A 20,950-nucleotide genomic window follows, 5' to 3' on the forward strand; every position below is an offset into this window, starting at 1 on the left:
GCGCCTGTTTCGTCATTATGTCGATTTCTAATATGGCAAACTTTAGTTATGAGGAAGGAAAACAATATTTTATTTCCTTAGACTGTATATAAATTTCAGTGATTTCACAACATGTCTTTATTAATATTTAATATAAAAAAACTAATGAAATAACAGACATAGTAGATACATAAATGTGCACAAATGTTACGAATCAAATGATGATACTAATCGAACACGACTCCTGTTGCAGCCTTTCTTTTCTTGCTTGTAGGATTCACAACACTCATCCCTGTTTTCTTAGGTTTAACTTTAGCAGGGTTAGTTCCCATTTTAGGCCCAAAGTCCATCAAACCAGTATTTTGCGATTTTTGTGCTTTTAGAGTGTCTATTGTTTTATTTGCCTTTTCAAGGTCAATTTCAAGTGACGTTGCGGTGGTAGCTAATCTAAATAGAATGTTTTGTAGTTCAACTTTTTTCTCAGCTGCTTTGGCTTCGAATAAGTCAAAACTAATTGTTACAGAACTTTTACCAACTGACAAAGTCGCACGTGTGCCAACAAATGAAATTGATAGGTCAGCATCTAGGAAACATTTCCTGAAATATAAATTCATATTATGTATCTTATTATTAGCTCAATTCAAATAACCTCTACCAGAACATTATAATTCAGTGATATCTTTCAAAAAATGTGAAACTAGAAGCCCTGGAATAGGCCGACCCCCTGTTTTTTTTAATTTTTTTATTGGTGGTCCTACACCTACAAATATTCCGTAGATAGTTGCAGAGTTACTGTGGTACTGAACATTAGCCTAATAAGAGATGTGACTTGTTTTATCAATGGATGTGATAATTCAAAATTGAGTTGAAATTGCAATATTTGGACGGATTTTCTGCCTTTCTAAATATTTTTTGATTTAACGGCCGTTGTTGTCTTATTCTGTTTTTGTTTTTTTTTGTTACTCGTTATATCGACTTATTGTTCGCTGGCTGTTTGTTCGCTAGCTGTTCGCTAGCTTCAGCCTGGTAAAAATATGAGTGGTTGTTGATATAAGCACGGACGTCATGCAGCAGCAGAGCTTGTAGGAAAATTCACAATGACTCGCATTTTTCGCTGCAACCAAGTTGAAGTGGACGGAATTTTGAAGTTAAAAAAATAATACACGAGTTTTTAAACAGATTTGTACTATGACTGTAAACGAAAAAATTTCAGGGGCTGATAATGGTTAAAAAAATAGGTAAACAGGGAGGAGTGCCCTGAAAAACGGTGAGAGATAATTTTTTTACATTTAAAAAAATAATGATTTTTTTAAAACGGTCGTATACAAAATGTACCAACTTTTTTTAAAAGGCATTAGCTACGAGATATCGTTTTGTTCAATCATTAATAAAAATTCGCTTTTAGCAGCCTTTTTAGTTTAATTTTGTTAAAATAAGCTAACAAACATCGCTGAACAATTATTCACTTGCAATAGAATAATTCGACCTCATTGTATCTGTATTCATGTTACCGTCAAATTAACCTATTAGCTGGGTCATTTTCAGTACACTGGTGCTATTCTTTCTTTTTTTTTTATTTCTAAAGGAAATTTCAGTTGTAATGCGTGAAATGAATGCTTGTAGGATATATGATTCAGAAGATTAATAATAAACACGATTACCATCTATTTTGATAAGATTAAAATGTATTCTAATATGACGTCCTTATTACACTTTGTTAACAAAGCCGTGTTCTAATGAACACAAAAATATGTTTGACACATGCGCACGGACTTACTGTTTATATTAATGTTATTTCCATCGTTATCCTTTTAAATATTTACATTTAAGCAGCTAACTTAAACTTTTATTATATAGAGAATAATACATGGCAAAATCCGTATCATATGTCGTATCATCCCGAGACATCAATATCAGCCCGAGGGCCTTTAGGCCTGAGGGATGATATTGGTTGAGGGTGATACGGCATGTGATACGGATTTTGCCATGTATTATACGCTTTATCATATATTTCAACAGAAGAGTATTAGTATATGAACTGTTTTCTGATCCATAGCACTGGGTTACCTTCAGTTCTGCTTTTGTCTTGTTTCAAAGCATTAAAATAACTGCTCAATTATGTTTACGAAGCACCTAGGTTACCTTACAATATGTTGTTTTGAAAATATTTTGTTTATTATTGTATTTATTTGAGTGTTTTGTATTTTTTATAATTGCATTTAGTGTGCCAAAAAATATGTTGTAAAAACTTGATGTTCGTGACGTCACGTTCAAATTGAAAACTTGACGTTTGTGAAGTTACATACCAAACAATGACGTCATTCAAAAAATTAACCTATTTTTAGGGGGGAAAATCTGAAGCAAAAAAAACAAAAAACTGACTTTATGTTAAAAAAAAAAAAAAAAAAAAAAAAGGTATGCGATACGGGTTTTACCATGCGATACGGGGTATGCGATACGGGTTTAGCTATGCGATACGGGGTATGCGATACAGGGTAGGTGATACAGACTGGAAAACGCACCTTTATTAGATATACAAAATAGCTGTATTTTGTACTAAATATATGATAAATATTTTTATCAAACAACATATATTTGCCATGCTCGTAGTTTTAAACTTATCAAATATGAAATGTAATATACAGACTTCCCGGGGAGAACTCAAGAACAGCCAACATTCTTACGGTATTTTCGTACGCTCGATCTATAAATATATTGTAATTGTCATATTAGAATCGAAATAATTCCTTCATGTCATGCTCTATGCTCATTTCAACATGGGTAACGCTCAGTGTAAAATATTGACAAATATAATGCCTACCCATGTTAAAATGAGCATAGAGCATGACATGAAGGAAATTTTTCTTAATTTACGTCCCGGATTTTGGGGATATTACAGGGTCAGAAAACACATTTCAATAATTTTTCCCGATTTTCTGATCGCCTTGATATCTACATAAGGGACTTAATAATGACGTTTATAATTACTCTTACGAAAAATCGTAGCTTCTTTATCATTATATATGTTACATATCATCTACAAACTAAATGCTATCATTTAGTGAAAACAAATCGAGGGTAATCTTTTTCATGTCTATGCTGTTACCAACAATTTTGATTAATTACACCAACAGTATACCTGTAAAAAGTGCAATAACGTGTTTCCAAACCAAATTCACAACAGAAAACTAAATCACTTCACCAAAGGGAGTAGTTATTTCACAACAGTTTTTAAAAATGAAGAAATTTGTCTATCCTGTTACTATGGTTGTTATGGTAGTGGTTACAGTAACAGGATAGACAATTGTTTACTGAAACGTCGTTATTTTTTTTAGTTTAACATATAGTTGTAAAACAAATGAAATATTTCGTTGTTTGAACTCACCTTAAGGTTATAAGGTCTTAATCTTCCCAATTAAGCATTTGCAGATGCAATACTGATATCGGTAATAGGATAGACAAAAAGGTAACAGGATAGCCTTTATAAAGTGATATATCATAAACGTACGTTCCTGTTACCAATTAAATAAAGAGAAATGTAAACTAAGGCCACAGACCACAATTAATTCCTCTATTAGTTCTTTATAACTTTTTGTCTTATTAAAAAAATTGCACCGAATCTTTTTGTCCAATTTTTTGTGTGTGTAATGTATAGTACTAGTCCAAAAATATATCCAAAATTCAGAAAGATTGCTTTCACACAACTTACAAATTTAGCCAATACACATCCATACCCCTATGGACAAGTCAAGAGATGTTCCGAAAACTGTAAATATTACCTTTTTGCACTTGACCTAATCACTCTTTCCATATTAAAATCAGTTAAAATACCTTCAACAAAAAGTTATTTCACCTCTCTTCTTTCATTTCCACCCCATAAAAACTAACAAATGAATGAAAAAGGCAAAGAAAAAAAATTAAGAAAAAATACACTATAATTAAAGGGAACTATATTCGTCATTAATTGTGGTCTTGGGCCACTTATGAGGGATTTACTTGATGCTTTAATTTGTTTATTTGAAAGAGAGAAAAAATGCAGAACACTATATGAATTGCTATCTTAGACCTGCGTTACTGGTGACTAAATTTACAAAATTAATTTGTAAACCATTTTTTTAGGCATTTTTCAGAACATCCTGGAAAATAGGCAAATAATCTATTATTTCACAGAATGAATATATATAGAAGTTTATTCTCTTGAAACCCATCTAAATGGCTACGTAAAACAAGCTTAAAATTTTATCTAAACCTTTTCTTAATAATCCAGAATTTCTTTTGAAATTGTAAGAGGAGAGACAAAATATTGTACCACCTATCAAAAAATGCTTCTAGATATTCTTGAATGACATTAATAAAATTGCATCTTTTAATATGTTGTTCTTTAAGTACTGTTTGTTTTGATTTGCTTATGAAGAGGGTTTTTTGAATAAGTAACTTTAAATAAATTTTTCAATTTAAAAATACGACATTTTTTTTAAATGATCAAGCTAGAGATTGTTTAAGCATGTTTTAGTCATGTCAGTCATTAAAAGAGTCAATATTAAAAGTGAACTATGACTGATTAGATCCACAAAAAAAACATTCTTGAACAATCAACTTTTTGTTTTAACTTATAACATGAAATCATACAAATCTAGAAAAGTCACAAATTGCACAAGGTCGCTATCTACAGGTTTTTATATCTATGTTTATATATCTATATATCTGGTTATATTACTGTCGGCATTCTTTAGAGGTCAACCTTGGAGATGTCATCTAAACTAAAATACACACGCCGAAATGCTGACTCCATGCATTGCATTTGAAATTTTGATATACGTTTTGTATGTCAACGGATTTTTTTTTATCATACAAACCGAGCAAGAATATATTTTTCAGTCAATCCAAAGCAAAAATATTTTTTTCAACATTTGTAAAGGCAAGAATATATTATTTGAAAATTAATAGGCCAGTCAGATTATTACCTACACACTCCCGAAATACAAATGAGCTGTGTGGGTCAGATATACTTTGACAAACATTTACCTTATTCTTGCAAGATATGTATCCATTGTACTGATCTCAGCCAGTTCTCTACAAGATTCTAACTCTTCAGCATCAAGTTCTGTTCTGTACATTTCCACTCCATCAGTTATACATATAATCCAGTTTGTAGCAAGTCTGGTAAAGCAAACAAATTCTTGTTTACCATTTTCCACTACTGCATGTAGACTCTCTACTTTTGATTCAGTCACAAGATTCTTCAAACTTGTCATCTTTAGATATATACCAAAATGTTTGTTTACAGTTTCATGGGCGCTGACATATTGGTTAATGCATCACGCACACTTTATATAGCGAAACGAAACTAGCGACTGATTGCATAGTCGATGTTTTTTGCTTGAAAGAATTAACAAATTAATATGATACTAAGCCAGATTTTAATGAAAATAAATGAAGCAATTTCAAATCAAATATTAAAAAAAAAGGAACTGAATATGAATTATTTCAATAATTTTTACATGGGACCCAAATTGCATTATGCCATTCATCGAAGTCACATCTTTAAAAATCGAATAATAGACGGGTTTTTTTCTTCACATTATTTAGAACAATTATGCATTAGTCCAAGCTAATTATTCGTTTTAAAGAAATGGATACCCGTAACATATCTATTTTCTCTTTTTTAAAAGATGAAGTTTGAAGACGTATACTACATATATATATTATACTGATTTCAGGCATCAGTGACTCAAAGTCATTTTGGGGCCCTTTATAGCTTGCTGTTCGGTGTGAATGAAGGCTTCGAGTTGAAGAGACTGTACTTTTACCTACAATGGTTTACTTTACTATTGTGACTTGGATGGAGAGTTGTATCATTGGCACTCATATCCCATCTTCTTATAATTATATCTATGCAGTATTTTCGTAAGTTTTATTTTTTTCTCGGGATACATAAGCTGGGTCTCGGCTGACATAGATATAAAAAAAAAAGAAGCTGTAGTATGATTGCCAATGAGACAATTCTTTACAAGAGACCAAATAACATTTAAATTAACCGTACGGCCTTTCACAATGAGCAAAGCCGATACTGCATAGCCAGCAATGAAAGACCCCTAAATATATATAAATAACAAATGTAAATCAATTATAACGATAACATTAACGGCCTAATTTATGTATAAAAAATGACTGACGAAAAAAACAAAAACTGGTATGTAAGACAGCAAAAAACAATAACCGCTGAATTACAGGCTCATTACATATGACAGGCACATATTCATACAGTATGTGTCGGGGTTAAACATGTAAGCGGGATCATAACTCTCCCCCTAACTTGGGACATTGGTGTTACAGAGCAACATAAGAACGAACTATAACAATCAGTTGAAAAAGGCTTTACGCACAAGATTGATACAAAATAAAAATACAAGAGTGGACGTGGCTGGTCCTACAACAAAAAGTCACTTCGGTACAGATCTGAGAGTACTCGCAGTAACTAACTGCTATAGTTCAAAGCCTTGGAAGTCGAACTGCATTTTAGTACAGGTAGAGTGTGAGATTTCCTTTCAAGCATCGACTAATGGTGGTTGCTGCAGATAAGTCATAATATACTTTATTAAATGTTATTTGCAGTACACCTCATAGTAAATGTGTGGGCGTTCTTTCTTGGTTTTATTGTAGGTATTTCTTCATATAAAGGCACAGACTAATTAATATTTCTGTTTATTTAATAGTCACATTACACTTACCTGGTGCACTTAGGTCAATGTCACGATAATTTTAATTGAATTATAATATGTTGTTGTTATTTTGGTGGGTGTGTTTCTTTTCTTAATTTTTTGTTACATGTCTATTGTCTAGTTTGCATTGCATTTGTTATTGTTTATATTGATGTTGTTTATGTGCTATATGCCCTCTTGAGACTCTAATTTGGTGAATAAAATTATTCCATCTTATTCTTTACCAAACGGCACTTGTAGAAATTCTAAGCGATTATAGGTCTGTTTAAAACACAAATGTATGTCTTTCGATATAAACAAATCAATTATACATTAAAAAAGAGAAATACAATGCTAAAACACATCAAACTACTAAGTACTAGTAACTAAAAACAACTGGTATATTCCTGACTTTTTACATGCAGGCATTTTCTTATCTAGAAAATCTAGGTTAAAACCTGGTTTTATAGCTAGCTAAACCTCTCACTTGCATGACATGCACATAACCTTCCTTTATACTGACAACGATCTGTGATCAAAACAAACAGACATAAGACTGTTCGGTGTGAGCCAGGGCTCCGTTTTGAAGACCTCACTTTGACATATAATAGTTTACGTCTTAACTTATTGTGACTTGGGATGGAGAGTTGTCTCATTGGCACTCTTACAACACTTTCTTATATCTATATTAGGTAAAAATGAAAACTATTTTTGCTCTATTTCTTGCTGATTTTTTCAGGGGCTTTTTAATAATAATAATAAACGCTAGAGATGATTCGAAATTGGTTAATCATATCTGCGGTGTACAGGTAGAGAATTGTTGAAATATACAAGAACTAAACGGAGAGAAAAGAACTGTGTTATGCCCTTTTATGATCACATAATAATTAAAGCAAAACAAAAAGTACTCAGTGAAAAATATTTAAAAATTAAGAAACACTGATGACCCATTCCATATGATGAGTGTATATTAGTAGTGGTGTTACGTCCCTTTAGGAAAACAGAACAGTACTGAGAAAAAATCTTAACAGTTTTTAACAGACGAAGAAAGTGATGATAAAGTGAAATAAATTCATAAAACACATTTAAATCTAACAAGTTGTCATTGTGTGCATCTTTTTTTTGTGGGATCAAAGGAAGTAGTTTCTAAATCATGATAATGCTAACTGTATTGAAGACTTGCTCATTTTGATAGGTCACTAGTCTATTTTTTTTACGTTAAGACAGTGCTCGGTAGGACAATTTCGTTACATAGTGTGCTAGTAACCTACTACGGTATATATGGGGTCAGTAAATTCCATATATACCGTATTAGGTAACTTATAATATCTGGGCATGCTAAGGGGAAAGGAATATTAAAAGAATGATATAAAACAAGCAGGAGAATGATCAAAAGCCAGTAGTTTTAAAGTGTCTCAGGTAGAAAGGACAATGATATTCACATAACCTAACAATTTCGAAGTCAGAAATCAGGAGAAGGATCAAAAGCCAGTAGTTTTAAAGGGTCTCAAGTAGAAAGGTCAATGATATTCACGTAACCTATCAATTTCGAAGTCAGAGATCAATACTGTATTTTAATCAGATGGATAACAAACTGGAGGCTCCAAAGAGCCTGTGTCGCTCACCTTGGTCTATGTGAATATTAAACAAAGGAAGCAGATGGATTCATGACAAAATTGTGTTTTTGTGATGGTGATGTGTTTGTACATCTTACTTTCCTGAAAATTATTGCTGCATACAATTATCTCTATCTTTAATGAACTTGGCCCAGTAGTTTCAGTGGAAAATGTTAGTAAAAATTTACAAATTTTATAAAAATTGACTATAAAGGACAATAACTCCGCAAGGGGGTCAATTGTACATTTTGGTCATGTTCACTTATATTTAGGTCCTACTTTGCTGTACATTATTGCTGATTACAGTTTATCTCTATCTATAATAATATTCAAGATAATAACAAAAAAAACGTCAAAATTTAATTAAAATTACCAATTCAGGGGCATCAACCTAACCACGGGTTGTACGATCCATCTGAAAATTTCAGGACAGATAGATGTTGACCTGATAAACAATTTAAACCTGTCAGATTTGCTCTAAATGCTTTGTTTTTTTAGTTTTAAGCCAAAAACTGCATTTTACCCCTATGTTCTGTTTTAAGCCGTGGTTGCCGTCTTGGTTGAATGGCCGGGTCACCGGACACATTTTTTAAACTAGATACCCCAAAGATGATTTCGGCCAAGTTCGGATTAATTTGGCCCAGTAATTTCAGAGGAGAAGATTTTTCTACAAGATTACTAAGATTTACGAAAAAATGGTTAAAAATTTACTAGAAAGGGCAATAACTCCTAAAGAGATCAACTGACCATTTCGGTCATGATGACTTATTTGTAAATCTTACTTTGCTGAATATTATTGCTATTAACAGTTTATCTATATCTATAATAATATTCAAGATAATAACCAAAAACAGCAAAGTTTCCTTAAAATTACCAATTCAGGGACAGCAACCCAACAACGGGTTGTCCGATTCATCTGAAAATGTCAGGGCAGATAGATTTTGACCTGATAAACAATTTTACCCACGTCAGATTTGCTCTAAATGCTTTGAGTTATAAGCCAAAAACTGCATTTTAACCCTATGTTCTATTTTTAGCCACGGCGGCCACCTTGGCTAGTTGATCGGGTCACCGGACACATTTTTAAACTAGATACCCCAATAATGTTTTTGGCCAAGTTTGGTTTTATTTGGCCAACTAGTAGTTTCAGAGGAGAAGATTTTTGTAAAAGTTAACGACGACGGACGACGACGACGACGACGCCGGACGCCGGACGCAAAGTGATGAGAAAAGCTCACTTGGCCCTGTGGGCCAGGTGAGCTAAAAAGGCGTTTTGTTTCACAAAATAGTTGCTTTCATATAACAAAACCGTGCGAACTTCACACGAGTTATTCGAATAAGAGAATTTGATATTGATGATTATGATATTTTGTCAATAAACAGTAGCAAAATAATCGAGGTAGAATTTTAAGGACTCACCAAAATACTCACCACGCTCTTTTTTAAAAGACTAACAATTTGTAGAGAACCTATTTTGTGTGGACTGGTAGATACAAAGGTACTCGATCGTTGTCTCAGTTCTGCTATAGATAACTGCAATTTATTTTACAAATTTGCTTATCTACAATTCGGAGTCGACCATTGGTATCAAGTATTTAGAATCATGGAGAAATATATTAGCCGCATAAGGATTGGAATACATTTTTTTTCAATTCTTTATTACTTTGAGCAAATGATATACAAGTGACATACAATTAATGAAGATTATGCGGTTCAGATTTTTTTTTATAGAAACACTCAAGCAGTAAGAGATTGTTTCCTTGACAAACCATACCTGTATATATAGGTTGGGGTCTGTTAAACCAATTATCATAAAAGGACTAGTAGTGAGGAATGCTAAGTATCGAAAGATTTGATACTTACCCCGTCATTAGCAAAAGGGACTATTTCAAATTTGGTCAGTTATCATTAAACATGTAGAGCTCAAATATAAACAAATTCGGTTGACAAACAACAGAAAACAAGGTACAAAATCATAAAGGATATTCCACAATACTAGCTTAACAATTATATGGTCAATTTGGCGATTCGAAATTTTTGTTAAAAAACAAAAGTGAAAATAAAAATATTTTTCGGAAAACAATTAAAACAATACTTCGTAAAGTCAAGAAAATCGTGAATTCAAAAGACAAAACGGAAAGCAAGATCTAGGTGTTTGGGGGATGGACCCCTTCAAAGTTTTATAACATTTCATCAAAAGTAAATTCAGTTCAAACTCTCAGTTTAGCATTCTAAATTGGGTTATTTTCCGTCAATATTTAAAAAAAAAAACAAATTGAAATATAAGCAAGAGAGGGGATTTTTTAAATCGAGAATATAATTGCAAGAATACGTTAAAAAGGGACTTTAGAAGGGAATTGATAAATTAGAATACTAAAAAAAAAATAAGCCGGAGGGTCATATTCATTTCTCTAAATCATTTCTTCACTGTTGTGACTCAATCATATGATTCTGAGATTTGAAACAAAATGTCCAGATTAAAAAAAACTTTACAGAACTTTTTTTACCAAAAAATCCCTTAATATGAGGGTCTGGATGGGGGGTTCTGTTATTCTTTAAACATTTAATTATCATCCCTTTTATCTCTCAACTTCAAAAAAAAAACCGCTCTTCTTTCTCTAATCTTCAAAAAATTAACCCCTGTTTTCTCTAATCTTCATTTCTTTGACCGTTAGTCTCTTATCTTCATTTTTAAGGGCATTTCTCTTTAATCATTTAACCACATCCAAACCCTCTAATATTTGTGGACCGTTTCATTAACTTGATTTATTTTCGGTGTAGAGTTTTTTGTTTTTTATTCGGAAAAATCTATTCTTTCCGGTTTTGACTTTGAGTTTATAATTTTGATCATGTCATCAAAACGTTTAATAACGCGAGTCTTTGTTTCTCAGATACAACACATAGTTTTACATCGAACAGAAATTTTGAAGACTTGCACCACATTTCAAAGTATTTTAAAAAGGTATATTGGGTTATAAAGATGGCTAGTTTGTAATTGTTTCTTCTGAGATTTCGTTAAGATTGTTTTGAAAAATGTATGAAAACTGTTTATAAATTTAAATTTAATTACTAAATTAGTCTATAGATACTTACATGTATGATGTAGTCCGAGATTACTCTGAAGTACGACTCTATTCTCTAAGTCTAAAGGAGGATAGTAATGCCCTTTACAGTCAGTCGTCAAAATTGTGGCCATTTTCAGCGACCTTTAGAATCTCATTTTTTTTTTATCATCTAAAAACAGATCATGAGTTATTGCCTTGCACCAAAAATTTCCGTAAATGTCATTTGGCAAGAATTTTTACTGTTATTCGTCATGAACGTACCCCTATTACCACACTCCTATTTAAGGTTATCATAATTTGGGGAGAAAAAGGGGGGCTAATTTTTTGGTGAAAATCTTCTATCCTGCTTCTGGTTACCATAATAGGGCATGTATTTTCCCCTGTCCCAGTTGACTCTGTTTGTCCTGTTTTCATGCTTAATTATTTGATTTTCATGTGTCAAGCTTACAAAAAAAATAGGCCAATTCAGTGTCGCTCTTAGACCGCAATGAAATAGATGTTCAACGGCTGCTTTGCCAGACAGAGCTCATCCGATGTAAAAAAAAAAAGTGGATATTTGCCTGTCCATATTGGATGCACTGCTTCGTTGCTTTTGACATCAGGCCTCAATTTGTTCATATTAAGATCACATTTCCTTTCAGGCTTTGGCTATCTTTTGGCATCCATTGTCATCTATCTTACATCCGAAGTAAACTATTTCAAACATCTTCTCGGAAACAACTGAACCCTATTCCAACGAAAATGAAGCTGAATCATCCTTAGGGTATCTAGAATGGTCTCACTACATGTAATTACATGAATTAGCGACAAGAAGGGTTTTAGCAACAAGATGTGACAAGAAGAAAAATTTAGTGACAAATAGACTATTTAGGGGCAAGAAAACAAATTTAGCGACAAGAAAGTTAATAATATTATATATAAATATAAAATATGAATTTATAGAAAAACGTCAATAATCATTGTAAAGAAGAATCACACATTTTTGAAACCTAGATCTATTAAATTGCTACATTTATTTATCATATGTATTACAGTAAATATTACATTGTAAGTATTATGATTTTAATATTTGCTTGTGACAACTATCCATTTTGTTATAAAAAAAACATATGCATCATTTTTTTTAAATTTGAGGTTCCATATGACTTTAACATGAGGATTTTGCAGATTTCATGGTTTTTTTTTCAGCTACAGAACAAAATTGATGGAAATCTATAAGTCTTCTTGTTTTTATCAGATACATGTTTATGAACTCATTATAAATAATATGCTGCTTATGTTTATGATCTGTATAGGAAAAATTCCTTTAGAAAAAATGTTAACCGAAAGTTTATTCTCTTCCATCTTGTTGAAGGTTTTTCAAGGGCATTGTATATGAATATGTGTATAAATATATATTGATTTCTTCAATATATTGTCATTGCATGTTAACCTATTAAGACCAACAAAATACTAATTAATCTTGTTTTTTTTTCTTTTGACACAGGCCTTAGATGACACCAAGTGTAAATTTAACTACTGTATATGTTCTTAGAACAATTAAACTTTTATCAGTGCGTAATTTGACTAGAATAAGTAAAAAGTTTTATTATCGGGGTGGAAATCTAAAGACAATGAAGTTAGAATCCCCAGCATTCCAGTCTATATTAACCTCAGAGCTTAATACTCTGGTCAATATATTTGATAAATATGACCATGAATTAAGGATAGCAGGAGGAGCAGTCCGAGACTTAGTATTGGACATGGTTCCACATGACATTGATTTTGCTACAACTGCCACACCTACACAGATGAAAGAGATGTTTGATATAGAAAAGATTCGAATGATCAACGATTCTGGAGAAAAGCATGGTACAATCACAGCTAGAATAAATGATAAGGTAATGTCTCATTTACATACACAGGAACCTCAGAGTAGAAATATCCTTTTAACATTAACAAGCTGAAACTGAATATATTTTCATTATAGACAGCTTTATTAATAATTTTTATGGGCACCATATATAGTTTGTTTTTTTTGTATTCTAGCTTTAATGTTATTATTTTGTGTATTTTTTTAAGGAAAACTTTGAAGTGACAACTTTAAGAATTGATGTGGTTACAGATGGTCGCCGTGCCGAGGTTGAGTTTACCAGGGACTGGCAGTTAGATGCTAATAGAAGGGACTTGACTATCAATGCTATGTTTTTAGGTTAGTTTACCAAACTTGAATTTGAAGGGAAATGTTTGTAAAACAGTCAAATTGTACACAGATGATAACATCAAAACATTTTTGCTGATAATAAGGTATTTTTTTTAAGACTAAACCAATATTGATTTTTTTTTTCACACTAAACCAATATTGATTTTTTTTTTCACGTCAGTGAATTATCCCTTTTGTACTTTCAGGTTTTGATGGAACAATATATGATTATTTTAATGGAGTAGAGGACCTAAAAAACAGGAGAGTTAAATTTGTAGGTGATCCTGTATCCAGGATACAAGAAGATTATTTACGGATTTTAAGATATTTCAGGTAATATTAAAATTACTGATTTTCCTATTCAGGTTTACACCTTGGATATAGAAGACAGTGTTTTGATAACATAAAATCTCCTAGGGTTTTATAGGAATAAAACACAAATTGACTGAATGACTTCCCAATGTGCATAGTTATACAGTTCCACGTTAAAATTTTACCAGAATAATATTAAGGGTTTTCCAAGCAAAATTTGACCATATATGTGTGTAAATTGCAATTATTTAACTGAAGTGAAATGTTTATGATATTTTTCACATTTAATATTTGTTTCTCCTTTGTTGAAGATTTTATGGAAGAATATCAGAAAAAGCTAATGACCATGAAGAAATGACACTAAATGCTATTAAAGAGAATGCTAGTGGTATGAAAAGTAAGTTTTGGTGATAAAATGTGAAATTAGTATATTCCAGTTTTAACTGCTTTGGTTATACCGTTAGTAGTTAACCAGAAGTTGTGGTCACATAGGACGAACTAACAGAACCACATTGTTTACACAGTTACAAGTCTGTGCATCGGAGCAGATGTAAAATCAAATTATCCAACCAAAGTATATCAATATGATATGAATTTATTATATATCTTTTTCTTTATTCATTGTGAATTCATTATTTTTGTTTGGATCCTATATGCACAGGGGAACCACAAATTTAGATGTTAAAGGAATTACAAATTTTTCATAGACTGTATGCTGACTTTACCAAAACCACAAAATTAAATATCCAAGATAGTGTAAGCTGTATTTCATCCACGAAAATTGATACCCACCAAAATAAATGAATTCACAGCATTTGTTTTTGGAAGTCTTGTTCCTTTTGTCACGTTTAAAAACTTTTTCTAACAAATATATTTTCATTTTCAATCTTTCAATTCCATAAGCTATCATTCTTATATTAATTTTCAAAAGTAAGATTACCATTTCATTTACAAATTTTAAGGCATTTAAAAATCTTGCATCCTACTGAACAATGACAACAGTTTAAGTCCAAGCTGATTTTTATTGGTCAGATACATCTCAAAATTTATCTTTAGGAGACCTAGTGTGTGCTGTTCATTTAAATGTTATTTTTTCAAATATATGAAATTTTTTTTTCTTCAAAAGTAAAAAAAAAAATAAAAAAAATATCTAATCATAGAATATATATAGATTCTTACATTGATACCAGTGGATCACGGATTTATCCAATCGAGATAGTTAAATTATCAATTTTAAAGTCCGAGCCGCCTCTGCGAGGACTTTAAAATTGATAATATAACTATCGAGATTGGATAAATCCGATAATTCATGAGTAACTATGTAAGAATCTGTTTCTCTAATGATTAAAAAGGCATTTTCTTTTTTGTTAACTGAAAATCCCCTTCGAGTGCCTTTCACATTGCACGAAGTTGTCAATTTCATTAACACCTGTTATCATATTTTGATTCATTTAGTTAGGTAAAAAGGTCATGACCCTTTAAATCATCCAATGATCTTTTGAGATCACCAGCAACCACACGTTGATTACATTTTTTCAGTGGGTTCAGAAAGGGATAAATTTCCATAGAATTAGAGAAATATATTTATTAAATGATATGAGCAAATAAGCCCTAATACGGATAAATCAGCATGTGCAATACTGAAAACGTTTCACTGTCGATATAAATCAAGATTTAATATTGCTCTTCGAACAGGGCCAATACAGAAAAAAGCGGGAAAAAAGCTGTATTAGCCCTAGTTCTTTTCCAGTTTTCAATTTTCTTACGCCATTACTTAACTTTGGAAGTATCGTTATGCGTAAAAACATTTGTATAATATTTTTTAAATTAAAGTCATAAAATAATCAGGTTAAATGATGTGCAATGTTCTGTAACGTCTTAAAGTTTTGAAACGGAAAAAACAGGGCCAATACAAAAAAAAGCAGGAAAAAAGCTGTATTTGCTCATGGGCTAATACGTTCACTTCCGGTTTTTATACGACCGCAAATTTTGAAAAAATTTTCGTCTTATATTGCTATCACGTTGGCGTCGTCGTCTGCGTCGTCGTCGTTGGCGTCGTGGTCGTTCGAATACTTTTAGTTTTCGGACTCTAACTTTAGTAAAAGTGAATAGAAATCTATGAAATTTTAACACAAGGTTTATGACCATAAAAGGAAGGTTGGTATTGATTTTGGGAGTTTTGGTCCCAACATTTTAGGAATAAGGGGCCAAAAAGGGCCCAAATAAGCATTTTCTTGGTTTTCGCACTATAACTTTAGTTTAAGTTAATAGAAATCTATGAAATTTTGACACAAGGTTTATGACCACAAAAGAAAGGTTGGGATTGATTTTGGGAGTTTTGGTTTCAACAGTTTAGGAATTAGGGGCCAAAAAAGGGCCCAAATAAGCATTATTCTTGGTTTTTATACTTGCACAATAACTTTAGGTTAAGTAAATAGAAATCAATGAAATTTAAACATAATGTTTATGACCACAAAAGGAAGATTGGTATTGATTTTGGGAGTTTAGGTCCCAACAGTTTAGGAATTAGGGGCCAAAAAGGGACCCAAATAAGCATTTTTCTTGGTTTTCACACCATAACGTTAGTATAAGTAAATAGAAATCTATGAAATTTAAACACAAGGTTTATGACCATAAAAGGAAGGTTGGTATTGATTTTGGGAGTTTTGGTCCCAACAGTTTAGGAAAAAGGGGCCCAAAGGGTCCAAAATCAAACTTTGTTTGATTTCATCAAAATTGAATAATTGGGGTTCTTTGATATGCCGAATCTAACTGTGTATGTAGATATTTAACTTTTGGTCATGTTTTCAAATTGGTCTACATTAAGGTCCAAAGGGTCCAAAATTAAACTTAGTTTGATTTTGACAAAAAATGAATCGGTTGGGTTCTTTGATATGTTGAATCTAAAAATGTACTTAGATTCTTGATTATTGGCCCAGTTTTCAAGTTGGTCCAAATCTGGGTCCAAAATTAAACTTTATTTGATTTCATCAAAAATTGAATAAATGGGGTTCTTTGATATGCCAAATCTAACTGTGTATGTAGATTCTTCATTTTTGGTCCTGTTTTCAAATATGCCTACATTAAGGTCCAAAGGGTCCAAAATTAAACTAAGTTTGATTTTAACAAAAATTTAATTCTTGGGCCTCTTTGATATGCTGAATCGAAATATGTACTTAGATTTTTGATTATGGGCCCAGTTTTCAAGTTGGTCCAAATCAGGATCTAAAATTATTATATTAAGTATTGTGCAATAGCAAGTCTTTTCAATTGCACAGTATTGTGCAATGGCAAGAAATATCTAATTTCACAATATTGTGAAGTAGCTAATTTTTTTTTAATTAGAGTTATCTTTCTTTGTCCAGAATAGTGAGCAAGAAATATCTTATTGCAAGAATTTTTTTTAATTGGAGTTATCTTTCTTTGTCCAGAATCAACTTAAATCTTTGTGATATACAATATACAATGTATATTCACTTTTTACTACCAACTGATAAATTTAAATAATCTTTACCATTCAGTGATAACAAGCAGTTTTTTTACATCTTAATATTTTATGATGTATTTAAATGAGTAGTTATTGTTGCAAACTCCATTAGAATATTTTAATTGTGATTAGTTTTGGAATAAGGGAAAGGGGGATATGATTAAAAAATTGGGTTCAATTTTTCTCATTTGAAATTTCATAAATAAAAAGAAAATTTCTTCAAACATTTTTTTGAGAGGATTAATATTCAACAGCATAGTGAATTGCTCTAAGAGAAAACAAAAATTTTAAGTTCATTAGAACACATTCATTCTGTGTCAGAAACCTATGCTGTGTCAACTATTAAATCACAATCCAAATTTAGAGCTGAATCCAGCTTGAATGTTGTGTCCATACTTGCCCCAACCGTTCAGGGTTCAACCTCTGCGGTCGTATAAAGCTACGCCCTGCGGAGCATCTGGTTAATTCTCTTATAATCATTTAATAAAAGTGTTATGAACTGGCTGTTTCTGTATTGGCACTGGTATAGATTCTCGGTCAGCTGTATTGGCCCTCGACCCTACGGGTCTCGAGGCCAAAACAGCAAACCTTGAATCTATACCAGTGCCAATACAGAAACAGCCAGTTAATAACACTATAATATTTCTAACATCTTCATCTTCATCCACAACATTAACAATGTATTATTTTCTCTGTAGTAATATCTGGTGAGAGAATATGGATGGAACTGAAGAAGATATTATGTGGCAATCATGCAAGAGACATTTTACCCACAATGCTTCAGTTAGACCTTGCACCTTACATGGGTAAATATCTATTGTAATTATTGACCTTTAATCAGTTTTACCTATATCCATAAAAACTGAATATTGTCTGTTGAAAAAAACAAAACATTGTGTAACTTGAGTAACTCAGTACCTCACCTCTCCCACTCCATGAGGGCTTTCACTCTTTATATGATAAAAATGCATCTTAAATTCAGGATTTTAATCTGTACAGGAGGGCCAATCAGCAATAACTAAATATTATCAAGATACGTAAATTGTTTGTGGTCACTTGTTCAACCTTTACTCATATTGTTATGTAGCAGTTGCATACCTTTGCTAAACAATAAAAAATAAGAAATTTTGTAGAAAGAAAAACGTCAGAAAGGCATCGGAATGACTGCTAGTGAAGTTTGTATTCAGTATTCAATTTGTGGTAAGAAAATAATCTGAAAAATTACTTGAGATCTAAATGAGACTTCACATTTCTTTTTTATCATAAGTTTTATAGATTGTGATCAGATATGCAATTTGTCATGTCAGTATACAACTCATTTGTACTAGTGATAGATGTACATTACTGTTCTTGTTTCAGGTTTACCAGATAAAGCCGATATAGAAGAGTATAGAACTGTATGTTGTTCAACAGAGGGATTAGACCCACAACCAATGACCAGGCTGGTGGCATTATTAGCAAATGATGATGAGGTAAGATTATGTTTGGATATTATCTGATCGCACTCAGGAAAATTGGGATGCTATCATAACAGAGTTGATTATTTTTTGACCATGCAAAAGATGCAAATCAGGTCAGAGTTGCATTGAGATCAGAATAATTGGGACCAATATTGCTGGAAAATATTTGTAAGTTGTTGTGTGATTAATTGTTTTTAGAAATTTAGCAAAATTTTCAGTCAGTAATCACTGGATCTTTATAAGACTTCTGACAAAGTTTTATTAGGAATGGTTCTATCAAGGATGTCAGTAAAAGTTCTAATAGTGCCACTAAGGCTTTAATATAATTAAAAAAAGAGAATAATTTGCAAGATTTTCATCTTTTGCTTCATGCAATAAAAGTTCAACACATCCTTTTGCATACCTGCCAACTGTCAATATTTGCGGGGGATTTACCCCATGGAGGTTCCTAAATGGAAATTTTGAAAGAGCAATTTTGTTCACAATTTTAAACAAAACAATTAGTTTGATATTGGCTATAGGCTTGTAACAGTATGAAGAAGCTTAAAAAACATTAAAATATACTTAAAGGTCCCCTTGAAGGTTTTGTAGGACTATATTAGCCATCTTGCAAGCAAAACCCCCATGGGCATTTTGAAAAGTTGACAGGTATGCCTTTTGGTAAACACTCAAAACTTTTTTGACAAAATATAGTGAAGGAATAACAAGGTCACTATATTTGTCGCCTTGATTTCAATATTCCAAAATTTTTATAAGTATTTAAAAAAAAATATCCTGCAAATGGTCACAAGGCTAATTGATCGATATATTTATTTTAAATAACATATTTGCATCCAGGCTTTAAACTTCTTGCATATTTTTTAAAACTTTAAAAATGGTCAAAATAACCTCACTTTCAGATTATGTCAGTATTATTTACATTTGAGTTATACCTTAACATTACTTTTACCCAAGATGTATTATCCAAAGATGTAAATATAGGTTAGTCTCTTTAAATGATGCAATTGGCACTTATCTAATTTGAAGACATGTGTATTTTTTTAACATGTGGAATTATGTTTATTATATTCATTTGTACATATTAAATATTTAGAATTTAGAACTTTTTTCTTTATAGGTGCATTTGTTACACAAAAGAATTAAACTATCAAGAGATGAGTTACAGCTAGGATCGTTTATAGTTAATCATAGAAAAGACTCCTTCGACAATGATCCAATGAAATATTGCCAATTCTTGTTTACTGACAGTCCTGGCGAAATGAAAAAATTAACAGAAAGAATTTGTGAACTTTTGAAATACAGAGGTGAAAAAGACCTCATGGACCAGTTTATGAAATGGGAATCTCCAAAATTTCCTGTTAATGGATATGATTTAGTAGATAAACAAATCCCGAAAGGACCAATATTTCAAGGAACATTACATGAATTAAAACAAATATGGAAATTTAGTATGTTTACAAAAACAAAAGAGGAGCTATTGGAAAATCTTGATGAGATTGTTGAAAAAGTGACTGAAAAAGTTCCATCTAAAAAGAGAAAATAAAAGAATGAAACAATATTTTCAAATTTATTTCACTCTAAAGTTACTTTCTGCAGCTTATGGTAGCACAATACAAAGATTTTTCGTCCCCAATCAGACATCTTTAAACTGATGTAATTCCACTCATCTTTCTTTAAATTTTATAAATGAGGTACCAAAAGAAAGAAGAAGGATTAATCTTTCAAATTGTGATAATTTCACAATATGGCAACTAATTGCATAACAGTTAATTATGTAATAATTATGTCATAATGAGATTATAACAATTTGAAATATTAATCTTTCTTCTTTCTTTTGGTACCTCATTCATAAAATATAAAGAAGTTTAAAGTTGTCTAATTGGGAGTGAAAAAATCTTTGTATTGTGCTACCATAAATGACCTATGATAAGAGTCCTACACCAATAAGGTTGTCTTTCTGACACAGATTGTGTCTGCTCTGTTCCTCCAATACCACTTGGAGTTTATGGTGGATACTATCACTTAATATTACAGGAACATGGTTGTTATCTAAGCTAGCTGAAATGATCAAGTCGCTAACTTAATTTTGTGTTGCTCACTTCAGATCTTTTATTCATAAATAAATCTGACTATTGATGGTTTGGTATG

The 20,950-nt window shown here is 31.6% G+C and overlaps 2 protein-coding genes across 2 annotated transcripts; one reads left to right on the forward strand and one right to left on the reverse strand.

Moving 5' to 3' along the window:
* Window positions 1-159: 159 nt before the first annotated feature.
* LOC134709520 (uncharacterized) lies at window positions 160-5,293 on the reverse strand. The gene is made up of 2 exons (XM_063569679.1): window positions 5,005-5,293; window positions 160-576 (listed from the first exon to the last, which is right to left on the reverse strand). Exons 1-2 carry the CDS (start codon window positions 5,232-5,234, stop codon window positions 207-209), a joined length of 600 nt encoding a protein of 199 aa, XP_063425749.1. The 5' UTR covers window positions 5,235-5,293; the 3' UTR covers window positions 160-206.
* Window positions 5,294-11,153: 5,860 nt separating this feature from the next.
* On the forward strand, window positions 11,154-20,360 carry LOC134711770 (CCA tRNA nucleotidyltransferase 1, mitochondrial-like). The gene is made up of 8 exons (XM_063572636.1): window positions 11,154-11,258; window positions 12,848-13,241; window positions 13,423-13,552; window positions 13,750-13,876; window positions 14,167-14,252; window positions 18,041-18,148; window positions 18,702-18,814; window positions 19,920-20,360. The coding sequence occupies exons 2-8, from the start codon at window positions 12,855-12,857 to the stop codon at window positions 20,343-20,345; spliced, it is 1,377 nt and encodes a 458-aa protein (XP_063428706.1). The 5' UTR covers window positions 11,154-11,258; window positions 12,848-12,854; the 3' UTR covers window positions 20,346-20,360.
* Window positions 20,361-20,950: the final 590 nt, after the last annotated feature.

This window comes from Mytilus trossulus, chromosome 3 (genome assembly GCF_036588685.1).
Source record: "Mytilus trossulus isolate FHL-02 chromosome 3, PNRI_Mtr1.1.1.hap1, whole genome shotgun sequence".
NCBI classification, from domain to species: Eukaryota; Metazoa; Mollusca; class Bivalvia; order Mytilida; family Mytilidae; genus Mytilus; species Mytilus trossulus.

Excerpts from the sequence above, each read along its gene's own strand:
- LOC134709520 (XM_063569679.1), bottom strand. The coding sequence starts at position 5,234 with ATGACAAGTTTGAAGAATCTTGTGACTGAATCAAAAGTAGAGAGTCTA. Across the intron at positions 577-5,004 it reads ACATATCTTGCAAGAATAAG|GAAATGTTTCCTAGATGCTG; the intron begins GTAAATGTTTGT and ends TTTATATTTCAG.
- LOC134711770 (XM_063572636.1), top strand. The coding sequence starts at position 12,855 with ATGACACCAAGTGTAAATTTAACTACTGTATATGTTCTTAGAACAATT. Across the intron at positions 13,553-13,749 it reads TATCAATGCTATGTTTTTAG|GTTTTGATGGAACAATATAT; the intron begins GTTAGTTTACCA and ends TTGTACTTTCAG. Across the intron at positions 18,815-19,919 it reads TATTAGCAAATGATGATGAG|GTGCATTTGTTACACAAAAG; the intron begins GTAAGATTATGT and ends TTTTCTTTATAG.